Source organism: Falco peregrinus, chromosome 6 (assembly GCF_023634155.1).
Source record: "Falco peregrinus isolate bFalPer1 chromosome 6, bFalPer1.pri, whole genome shotgun sequence".
Taxonomy (NCBI): domain Eukaryota; kingdom Metazoa; phylum Chordata; class Aves; order Falconiformes; family Falconidae; genus Falco; species Falco peregrinus.
The window spans coordinates 50675715-50688142 of NC_073726.1; the positions used below are offsets into that span (position 1 = coordinate 50675715).

Genomic DNA, 12428 nt, shown 5'->3' on the forward strand with positions numbered 1-12428 from the left:
ACTGAAGGTCAGAAGCAAATGACCCTGGTTACGCTGAGCACTAAACAAATGTAAGATCTTTAGGACTGTTGTCTGATTAATCCAAATAGATGGCATATGTATAAAGGGGAAAAAAGTAAAACTGGCTGTTCCCCTCTTCCTCACCTTAATTCTGTTAAAGTCGTAAGCCATACTGTATGCAGGGGAGACTTTCATTAACGATGTGTCTGTAGAGAAGAAACTAAAGAAGTCCAGGTAAAATGGTAGAACTTTCAGATAAATGGCAAGTTACTACTTAGACCATGTTACCTGGCTTTGGTTCTCCTTTTTCTGTTTCTTTCCTCCAAGTCCATTTGACAAAATTGGAAGAAAGCAAGACTTGATCCTAATATCTACAAATTGTGGAGAATTTTAAGTTATCAGCTCTGATAGCCCTGTAGCAGGATGAGTTTTCCTGATAGTCTGTGGGTAACTCATTCTCGATTGATGCAACTGTAGTCTAAATTAAAAGACAGAATGTCTACAGAAAAAAGCTCATGGGCGAAGAATGGCTTGTTGCAACTGAATCCAAGATTTCTGAGCTAGTCGCCTTTCTAGTCAGAAGGGTGAACTAGCTTAAAACCAGAATTAAGATCTGTCTTTAAGGAAGGCTTGTCATCTCTGATTTGTAAGTGCTGTGAAGTGTAAGGATCGCTTTCAGCTTGAATAGTCAGGTAACACTTGTATTTAAATGTCTTTTTACCTTCTAGCTTGCTAGTAAACTTTGTTCATCTTCTGCCTTTACCAGCATTTACCAAGGAAGATGTTAGTTCTGTTAGTTTTATCCTAGATTGCTGCATGTAAGTTAAGGAAAATCCAAATGAACAGAATGAAAAGGCTTCAGGCAATACAGGATGCTATTGCCTGCCTTCCCTGGCTACTAATACCAGTTTTAAGATCTCATTCTAGCTACTTAACAAATGGGTCGCTGACCTAAAAGTCAATGTGCCAATGTATGGACCCTAGTATCATCAGAGTATTTTGGCTCATGGAAATAGCACTGAAGCTGTTACTGAGTGAGCAGCTCTGGCTGAGCCAGAGTTTTTACAGTCTTCGGGTGAAATGGTAGGCTCTTCTTGAAAAGGCAAAATAGAATAAGTCTTATATCTAATAAACTTTGCAACTAAAATATAACCCTGTCACTAGTGAAGTGTGAGATTCAGAGTTTGTCTTTATTTCACTTTTTCCACTTACAAGTAAGATGGTTGGAATTAATGCTGTCTCTGATAAGGCTGCTATTGGATTACTGATAAAATTTGAAGAGGAAAGTTAATTTCTTTACTACACCAGACTTCTTGGGGATTTGAAAGCCATCTAGTCTTTTTGTGAATTTTGTCAGTTCATAAAATAGTAAGTACTTCCATACCTCATGCTGAGAGGGCAAAGGAATTAGGCTGTGATATACCTAGGTAACACAGTGGTGGAGAAAACATGCACACAGATTTTTGTAGGGACGATATTCTGATCCTTAGGTGAAACCATAAGATAAATAAAAGCAGCAGCTTTCTCAGACTTTATATTCTCTTGTTATTTGTTAATGCTTCACTTTCAGGCAAGGGCACTAGCAAAATACTGCAAAAGTTATAGATTAACTGCTATAATCAACAATAAGTTAGTAGTCCATCTGTGATATTAAGATATCAAAATCGCAGATGTTGTGATGACGTATCAATCAGCCTCTGACATTCCCAGTATAAAGCAGTTTTTCCTGTGGTTTTAGGAACAGCATGTTTTGTGTTTGGCTGGTTAACTTACCACAGATTTCAGTGTTAGCTCCTGCCTGTTTTCCACAACAGTTTTTCAAGTTATTTTGGCAATCAGAGTTGGCATGTAAGAAGCAAGCATGTCAAAAGTGACTGGTTGTGATGGATGACTTGAACTTGAGTGTGAGTTGAGAACTGATCGATCTGGGTGGCTGTGTGCTCACTTGCAGCTTTGGTGCTGATGATGTACCCACATCAATAAGGCAGGTCTGGCCTAGGGACTGGCTTGGCACACATCTTCCTGTGCATTGCTGAGCCAGAGTGGTTGCAACCACAGTGATCCTAGCTCAGGCTTAATGGTAGTGGGACTTATAACCTGTGGTATGAGACTGTGAGTGAGGATGTATCCTAAGTAAATTACAACAGGCAAGGGAGCAGTGTAACATAAAAAAAATGGGGTGCTGCATAGCTGTATATAGAAACCTCCACAAGTGGAGGGCTACTGCAGTCCTTGGACTGTAACAAGCCAATTGAGCATCATTGCTAGAAAGCAGCTGACAAGTCCGTAGTTATCCAGGGCATTACACCGCTTCTGCAAGGACAGTTCTCCTGGTGGAAGGAGTGATAGGAATGACAACCTACAACTGCACCCACAAGTGAGCTGCAAAGTAAAACTCAGTGACTTTTAGGAGCCCCTGTAGTTGTGCACATGCAAAAATTTTCACAGGCAAGCTGACAGTTACGGGGTTAGGAAGTTGTTTGAATACTTCCTGCTGTTTGGTATTTCAGCAGTATCATTGGCCACACTGTTAGTTGCATAGCTTCAGCCTTGGGCAGGTTTTGAGTTAGCTGCCTTAGTAAACCCATTTCAAACAAGTCATTTTTATTGACTTGTCATACAACTGAACTTCTTAATACTTGCACCTCTTGTGGTACGAATCACCTGAGTTAGTTTTGGGTGATAGATATTTATGAAGTATAAGTCATACTTCTGTAATTAATGTGTATCTGGGTTTTATTTCTGTATTATAGGATTGAATTTTACATGGTTGAAGGGTAACACCCTACCTTTATTTCTATGAATTTTAAAGCTTGTTTCCAGACCTTAATGAATAATGGTGCCTTAATGTAGCAACTGGTCCTTTTTATTTCAGCCTTATTTCCCTTTCTCTGCTGGTGCTGAAATAATTTTATAATTAATTTTAAACAGGTCAACCCAACCTTTGATGTGACTAATACACAAACATTTGACCCACCTGTCATAGAGATTAATTCCTCTTCATCTTTCACTATTCCGGTAAGTTGCCTTTGCAGGGGGTGGGGGAAAAAAGAGAGATAGGGTGTAGCTTAAACTAACACGTTACCAGAAATGAGCTCTTTCTGTCTGTATGAACAAAATATATTTTTTAACAATTGTTTTCTGCTCAGAGCTCAATATTCTAAATTCTCAACTTTAGCTTTCTTTCACAGTTCCAAAGGCTAACCAGAAGATGGTGTAATAGCAAAGCTTTCACATTAGGCTAGTAGTTTTACCAATATACTAACCAGAAATTCTAATTATAAGCCCCTGCTAATTATTTCTAAATATTACTGTTAAAATTTGTGGCTTATTCTCAACCACTTTTTCTAACTGTCTTTATCTACAAATAATGGGAAACGTGAAGAATAGTTGCCCCATTGATAAAATTCCAGAAGTGATGTTTTAATTTTTCTACTTTTAAGGCATCTGGTAGCTCTCTAGGAGGAAAAAAAAAAAAAAAAGCCACCACATTTTAAGACAGAATCACAGGATTAGATCCTTCTAGTGTTAGCTTTTCATATGACATTGGTATGGCATGTGGGAGGAAAGGAAGGCAGTGTTTTAACGCTAGTTTCGTAGGAGGAGAAATATGCTCTCCTGATATGAAATCTAAAAGATGTACTGTTCTAGAATTAGGTTAAAAAGAGAATTTCTCTTTTAGCTCTGTTCCTGTGAAGGCATAAATTGTATCTTGAGCAATTTTAGTTACCATAACAAGAGTTCGTGTGGCTGAAGGGTTAATATATATGAATAGGCAGCAGGGGAAGTTTCTGCTGTTCTATTTTGTCATGAATGCTTTATGAAAAGGTATGTTGTGAAGGTACTTCATGAAATTCTTTAAGATCATTTATTGAAGATCATGATACAGCAGTTCATGTCTAAGAGAAACCTTTTCTTCAAAACAATTATATAATAATTTTTATTTGAGAGATAGTAATTTCATATATTTTAAGGTTTAGCAGTTGTGTTCTCTTTTCACAATGGAAATATGGTTCTTTTAAGATCATTTCTGTCAAAAGTAATTTGGAGACTTAGAGAAATCTCTTTAGTAGGCTCGACAGTGGATTGTGGTGGATATAAATTATTGTCTACTTCTTACTTCAAAATACTCTGTGTTCATTACTTCCCGATCTTAATACTGATCGCAGAATTCAAATGTATGGTTACACTCTAATTCTTTGTTACATACCTACAAATATGCCAGTCATTTAATCTCCTTCATTCATTCTTCTGATATGAGAGCAGTTTATAAAACTTTATGCCCAGAACTCATAGTAGGAATAAGTTGACCTACTAGAGAGAGCCCTTTTGCTGGCTGGCTGGCTGGATAGCTTTACAGTGTTCTTCATTACAAAAATGTTGCTTCAAAATTCATGCCATTTCACTGTGGTAGTAATCACTACTTTTTTCCTGCTATCTTGATCTCCTGTTTGCCATTGATTCTCACCTTTCTGCATCTTGGCATTTACCATCTGCATCTTTTTTTCCATCTCAACAACCTTAACAACTGCTCTGTCCAACACACACTATTGACACAGATCCAGAAACCACTTGCATGTTTTCTCTGGCACTAGTATCCTTCCTCACCCATAGTAAGTAACACCCCAACTTTGCCAGCCTGTGTGGTCCTCCCTATTTTCTAATGTCAACTCATCTTTTCATGTCATCATCCAGTCCAGTGTCTGTTTGCTGCATTACCAGCTTCTGTTGCTTGTGGAATTATCACCTGTTTTTTAATCAGGCCAGCCATCCAGTCTTTTTGTGTCTTGTTTCCAAAGGGTACTGGATCTCAGCAACTTGGACCTTTTTATCTGAAGCTGGCTGAACTTCCCTAATGTATAGAGGCCCTTTCTATAGAGGCTTCATGTTTTCTTCAAAAAAATCAAAGGGGCAAGTGCAGATGCTGGATTTCTTCCCATGCCACCTTCACTGCCATATTTCCTCTTGATAGTGTTTGTCCTCACTGAAATGATACTGTCTTTATGCATTTTGTGTGGTTTTATTTATCTTTACCTAGAGGTTACAACCTCTAGTATAATTCATCCTCCTCCCCTGTCCCTCTCCCTGATTCCAGCCCCCCTGAGTTGCTCATTTTCTACTGGTTAGAAAGAAAACATCAGTGTACACTTTAACCCTCCTGCCCTGTAAACTTGTCAAGACCCATCTTAAGGCTGCGTATGGCTTTTTGATCCTACTTCTACTGGAAGAACTTTGTTCAAGTTACTAAAATCTTTTATCAGCTCACCAGGTTAATTTACAAATGACCTGTCTATACCTACTTACTCTTTTTGACATGTTTTGCTCTAGCTTAAGCAGTTCTTCTGCCCTTCTGAAATGTACAGAGAGAAAAATGCACTCTGCACTTACATACCTTTAAGGGTTCTTGTTCAATGTCTTTATCATATAGGCAGCACAGCGGGGCCCTAAGGGTTATTTACAAAACACCTTGGCAAATCCCTGGACTGTGGGAAGTAGCTAATTGACATAATTACTTCAGTTTTTCTGCTGAAGAAGGGAGATACAGCTTTTCTTGGATCCATTGTCTCAAGTATTTAAAGACTGACTTCTCTGGGACAAATAACAGTATTGAAGCTTTTGTAGGATCTGTGGTAAGCTCCCTGAAATATCTTCAGGAAGACTGTAATCCTATACAAAACCTCTTAATGTTTTATTGAATGGCTATCAGAATTCCTAATGGTAAGTGGGCAAACTCCCATAGATGCAGGCTACTCCAGGAAATAGGAGAAAGTGTTCTCCCAACTGAGAATCTCCTCTTCAGCTAGTGGAACTCTGTCCTGTCTTACTGGTCATAGGAAATATGCTGTTATTGCCCCTAAGACAACTTTTGGCAGAGCAAAAGGTATTCCTTTTCTTCCCTTCTGTAAATATTTGTTAATAAAAATATTAGAGCAGTATAGGTTGAGAAGGATGTTGAGTCATTTCATGTAAACCTACCCCCTAAAGGCCAACTTGGATCAGATTCCTAAAGGCCTTGTCCAGTCCATTTGTTAATATGTGTAAGGATGGAGATGCCACCATGTCTCTGGGCAGTTTGCTCTAGCGTTTGACTGGTGAAAATATTTTTTTCCACAATATGTAGCTAGAATTCCCTGTGTCTGTGGCTTCTAATTCTAGCACAGCGGTCCTCTAGTAAGTGTCTGGCTTTGTTTTTTCTCTATCTACCCATTGAATATATGGAATGGCAGTAAGATTCCCCTACATCCTTCCTTCCTAAGGCTGAGCAAACCTAGTTCTCAGCCTTTTCTTGTATATCGTGTGTTCCAGCCCCCTCACTATCTTGCTCACCCTCTGCTGGGCTTGCTCCAGGGTGTCAGTGTCTGTCTTGTATTGAGAAGCCCAGAACAGGACACACAACTACAGATAACTAACGTGCAGCTAAGTATCACTGTCATCTATTCTTGACAACAGTCTGCCTGGAGAAGATTTGAAAACCAAATATTTAAAAAAATAACACTTTTTATATTTTATTGTGAATTTAATATATGTCTTAGGATTTTTTCTTAGCAATGCATTTATATTTTGAGCTTTATCTGTATGAGGAAATACTGGTATCTCTTCCACCCACTCCTCCTCTTCTTTTCAAGGAATTCTAATTTGTTGCTTCATCAAAGCCAACAATCCATAATAACTTCCACACTTAAAATGCCTACTTATGTGGGTTCTTTAAATGTACTTGTATTTTCTTGCTGCAAGGATTAAGCCAAGATATGCAAGTCTGAATGTTCTCATAGAGATTTTGCTAGAAAACACTTAAATTATTAAACTCTCTGAACTTTAACCACCTTATCTTTTCAGCTTGTGTTCTAACACTAAAGCTGTAAGGCCACTTCTTTTTGAACATGGTGAAAAACCTGTTTTTAATGTAAGACTCACACTGATGCAACTTCCTTTGTGAAGTTAGTGAAGGGAATGTGGTCATGTCAGTAGAAACACTTCAGTGTAATCTTCAGTATGAAGCTGCTTTCTTTTGGACTATAATTACAAAAACATTAAGAATTCCTGTCTGTGTACCAGTATAAAACCAAGCTATGCCTAACTAACTGGTGTTTGTGTAATGCCCTGACTTCCAACGGTAAGAGCTTTCATATGTTGCAGTTGTTAAAATTGAGGCGTGCTTTAGCCTTTTACTCTGAAAATGTTTGCTGGTGTCAAGGTTTGGGGGCTGGGGGTGGTGTTTCTTTTTCCTATCTCACTGAAGGCTCTGAAAGCGTTACTGCCTCTTTCCCACCCCTTCTTCTCTGTGTCAAGCAGCTTAATATTGCCTTTGTTTTCTGAACTATTGAAAAGGAAAATTGGAAGTCTTTTTTTTCCCTTTGGAACTATTTCCTCCTGTTTCATCCTCCGATTTTACTTTTTGTTTTGAGGGAGTTTGGTTTTTTTCAAGTTTGTAAGGCAATACATTGGTAACCTCTGGTCCCTGATAAGCTGTTGGGAACAAGGGAAAGTTGATGATGTCGTGGTAGTTTTTACTGACAGCAGCAGGAAATCACTGTAGAAGCTCTCTAAATGTTCCATCCCCTGACCTTGCTCATGTAAACAGGATTTGGAGGAAGCAAAGCAATGTACTGTAATCTGGAAGTCAGAATGTCTGTGCTGGCTTGGTGGTGTTTGCTGTTCTTTCTCTTCCAGTGCAAATTAACGCTGAAAACAAGACATGTTTATTGTTCATTTACAGTACAATTTCTACAAAGTTAAGACTGGATTAATTATGGGAAGGGGAAAGATAAGATTGAAGGGGAAAGAAAGAAAGATAAGGATTGTTCTTGTTTAGGGGAAAAGGAACATAAGTTTTAAAATAGAAAGTGACCAAACAAATTTCCCCCTGTAACTTGTAAAATAAAAGTATGTTCAACTTTTATTCCTCAAGCTAAGACATTGTTAGCGTATTTGTACTGCATTTGTAGTAGGAGTCTCGATGCAAAAAGTAGTAGTATATGTACTCTCAATTTATTCTATACACATCACTTCCCCAGTATGTATTTCAGGATTTAGGTACCTTTGACACAATTTTTTCTGCCTTTATTTTGAGTACAACCCAAAAAAAAACCAACCTAAAAAACATCCCATATATTTTATAAATAAGCAATTATGAATGCAAAATTTGTATCTATTCTTCCATCTCTGTGTACATGAAGGCTTCCACAACTATTCTTCCTCACAAGAACTGATTTTGAAAAGATGTTGGAGTAACATCTCTTCCTTGCATGGCTTAACAGTACTCCAGAATCTTGTAGAAGAGGATGACAAAAGAAATTTTTTTCTTAAAAGCTAAAAACACTGCATATTTTCCTTACCATGCAACTTCAAATTTATTCTGATTTACATCCTTTCCTGGCTCCAGCCCTACATGGAAATAAACACCAACTGTCTTCAGTGAGGTTAAAAGGAGGCAAAAAGGAAGAAAGGAAAGAGTAGGAATTATGTACATAGATCATCTCCTCTGGGGCCCAAGTCCAATTTGCAAGGGAACTGCCAGTAGGGCAAAATTTATATGGCACTTCACTGTGCATAGCGGTTGCTCTTACTTCTTGTATATATCTCATCAGAAAACACAACAGCTTTCTGTATTTCATGCGTACCAAGTTTTCTTGGGACCTCAGACATTTAGCTTTTCAGTTAAACTGAGCATTGCATGATATTCATATGTTTTTCTTTACCAAAGGAAACTTCTGGTGGTGCCCCTTTGAAAGGAAGACTGGAATCATCTGAGTCCTTTAAGAGAGAAAAATGTCCTGCTTGTATTCCTTGTCTAAAGCTCCGATGCCCATTAGACTCAGCTCTGCATTGAGGAGTGATCCCACCAGTAGAAGGGCTTTAATAGTAATTGACAATTCCCAGCCTCTCCCATCACCTTATCTTCCTTGCTGCCAGACACAGAAATAAGAAAGGCCACTCCATGAATAGCTATGGATTTTTTTTCATATACTGCCATTCTTCTGTTTACTAGTAAATGCATATTTGAATGAACTGCCAACTCTATAATCTGAGCTCCAAATCACTAACACAGAATGAAATTAGGGAATAACTTAAAGAGGTCATGTTTCTCCAGAGTTTTGTGGTAAAACTGTCTGCACCTTTTCCATAGATGAGCATACCAAAACCACTCAAACAGATTCTGAATCTGATGCTAGGTCTTATAAAAACATAGAATAAATGCTGTATATAGAGGAACTCAGAAATGTTCAGTGCAGCAGAATGAAAAATTGTAAAACTCTGGTCTTGTCTTTGCAAATTAATTCTTTTCTCTGTCCAGCCTTGCTCTTAGACAAGCAATTTTTAGTGTCATCTTGTCTTACAGCACTCGCCAGACAGACCTTTTGCACTCTTTGCGCACTATGCAGGTACAGTGTGTGGGGATGGGGGAAGAGGATAGGCTGCCTTCTCCCCACTGCTCTGCAGTTAAACATGTTCAGCTGCTCTCAGGGAAGGAAAGTCTCCCATCCCTCCCAAAGGTTACACCTAAGCTGTCTGCAACAACCATGAGGCAATAGTGACAGCCTTTTCTGTTGCCCAGCTAGGGGCCTTCCATGGAAGGTATGGTGTATATGAACAAAATCATTCATTTTCTGTCACAAGTGCCAAAAGGATGAGGCACCTGGCGTATTGAACAGTGAATTTCTAAACTTGTATTTTGAGCCTCTGTAGAGGTGCAGGCATGTTCAGAAAGATTTGTGTACTTAATCTAAGCAAAATGCTTTGGTACCACTAGCATGAAATAACACTTAAAAGATCAGATACATGAAGGTCAACTCAGCATTTGTAATAAAAGAGTATGATCCGAATGGCCCTTGCGTTTTGCAGTGATGCTGTTCTAACACAGCATGTAACTGCTGATTTACAGGGAGAGAACAGGAAATGTGTTGTGCTGCTACATAATTAGGTAATAATATATGTCTTGATGTTCTTTAATAGGCTTCATTATATTCTGTGAGTGAGCTGAAGCTTGAGGGAAAGTAAAGTTTTCACTGGAGACAGAATTCTGAATTTGGGCACTAGAGAGTGCAAGAATGTAATATTTCCCTTACTATTTTTAGCCTGCTTTCCCAAGGAAATGTACCTTATGAGATTGTACTGTTTATTTGTCTGTCTCCGTCCAGGCTCCTTAATAACTTTTGAATCAAATAGTTGGTGGTTTGTTGTTTGTGGTTTTGGGTTTGTTGTTGGTTTTTTTTTTTAAATAAGTTTGGCAGAAAACAGTTAGTAGAAAAAGGAAACATGTTAGTGCAGCACTAAAGAAAAAGCCAGCGGGGTGTGACACTGAATTCACTGATACTCAGCTAGGCAGGGACTAGGTACTGGTGCCTTGCCCTGCAAGTGTCACAGCATATATGGAGGGAGCTTGAGTTACTGTAGGACAGGAAGCTCAGGAGGAGGACCTAACAGGAAAAAAAAAAAAAAAATCTACACACATGCACCTGTCATATAAAAGATCAAGCATCAATATTCAGTTTCCTCACAAGGCAGTTTGTTTAATTGTGTTGCCTTTGCCCATAGTGACACTATTAACAGATGCTATTGCTAGACTATTGGTGTGTTTTGTAAGATAGCTGGCTTGCTGTACATGACTTGGAACTGGCAGTATCTTACTTTGTATACAGTCTTACTCATGGCAACAGTACAACGCTTCAGGAATGCTTTTCAAGTTGATCCATGTCTGTATATTGTTCCTTTAGCAAATCAGCACATTTCTGGGATAGAAGTTTGGGGTATTATTTCTCTTTCAATTTCCTGAGATACTGTGTGTGTATGCTCTGACCTTGTCTGCCCAAGCAGTGTTTTTCCCCACTTCAGCTGGGAATCTAAGCTGTATTCACAGTTCTCACAGCTGATTCTGTGGCATGCAGAAAATGCCCAACAGCTATCAGCCCACACATCCAGTAACAACTGGTTCCTTCCTCTTCCTGGGGAAGAGTAACATCCTCTGAGAAGAAGCATCCCCTGGGGAATGCAGGAACAGCAGCAAGCCTTTCACACAGGAAATTACTACTATAGCACTTGTAGAAAAGTGTTTCTGTCACTTGGATTGTCAGTCTGTAATGAGCTTCCTGCTGACCTAGATGATGATTTACTACTGATCTAAATGCCATTTGTGAGCTATTTAGCTTAATGGCAGTTAATGAAGTTAGCATTCAGTAGCTCTGTTACCCTGTAAACACCTGTTTTGATTTTCATGCAATAGCACAAGTTAAGTCTTGAACTTCTCAGTATTCATGAAACTTTAATAATTCTGAGATCACACATTTTGTGGGTGAGAAACAAGGGAAATTTTTATATTCCTTCATAGTACGTGACTCTCTTAGAGAAGGTTGCAAGTTTTTTGTTTGTTTTGTTTATCCTGAAGTTGGATAATAAAGCTGAGCTACAGATCAAGCATGTCAGAAAACAAAGATACTAAAGCTAAAACACTGCCCTTGAATTACCCTTTGTTCTTAAATACTGTTGGATTACCCTTTGTTCTTAAATACAATTGGAGTCAAGTTTAGCACTGCATGCTTGCAACTGTGTGGTGGAACCTTGAATATAAAATGAAATATGGATACATATGTATAACCCATATGTTATTCAAAATGGTTAATGCAAGTTTGTTACAAAAGCGAACACCTTACTACTGTTTAAATTTTTTCATATTTTTCCTAAATGACAGTGCTTGAACAAGTGCTAGCAGATTCTATTTTTCACTTAAATTACAGTGATATCTAAACTCAGAGGTTGCTTTCTGCCTAAAAGCTTGTTTAAGTGTTTTCTAAATATATCAATTGTTCTAATACAACACGTCTCTTCTTGCAAGCCATGCTGTGTTACTGTCTAGTTTGCTGTAAGAGATATAGTTACTTGCTTCATGTGAGATAATGGAAACACTGAGTCTGATCCAAAAGTTACATAGGTTGCTTAAAACGAGACTGAGTGGCCAAGACTTTTCAAATAAATTTTAGCACCAAGGGCAAAAATCTTTCTTCATCAGATAGATGTTTGATACAGAAAAACTCTGAAAGAATCTTGGCTTGTATCTTCCACCAAAATGTATTTGGGGTCAGAAATTAGGACAACACTAAAGGGTGATTTCACAGTCATTTTAATTTAACTGCTTTTTGTCTGGTTAATTCTCTACAAGTCAATTCCCTGATCACCTCAGCTATCCAAACACTAATACCAGCACAAAGGAAATAATGAAAAAAAAATTGTTTGGGATTGAGTAGGAGATTACTGTTGGCTGTAACTTAACTGAGGTTGACTGGCGTCCATGGAGCCATGTATCCAATGTGGTTGTGCTGTAACATATACAGGTGTGTTACATGTGTGACACATCTGAACATCGCCTTTCTTAAGATGCAATGGAAAAATAAAAGTAAAGGAGGTGGTAGTTATGGTTCCCTTTTGTTCAGGCA

At 38.3% G+C, this 12428-nt stretch overlaps 1 protein-coding gene across 14 annotated transcripts in view; it reads left to right on the forward strand.

The window, feature by feature from the left end:
* POC1B (POC1 centriolar protein B) overlaps positions 1–12428 on the forward strand; it is a 72264-nt gene that overhangs the window by 22485 nt on the left and 37351 nt on the right. For 11 of the 14 annotated variants that reach the window (XR_008747698.1, XR_008747700.1, XR_008747701.1 and 8 more), the window contains exon 10: positions 2932–3018. The exons of 2 other annotated variants lie outside the window; for them this stretch is intronic. Coding sequence is in view for 7 of the 12 variants with exons in the window: in XM_055807440.1 (XP_055663415.1) it covers positions 2932–3018 (87 nt within the window). In the remaining 5 variants the exon portion in view is untranslated. Of the gene's footprint in view, positions 1–2931; positions 3019–8704; positions 9585–12428 lie in introns of those variants that run through there. One more of the 14 variants, XM_055807441.1, reaches the window with a different exon arrangement.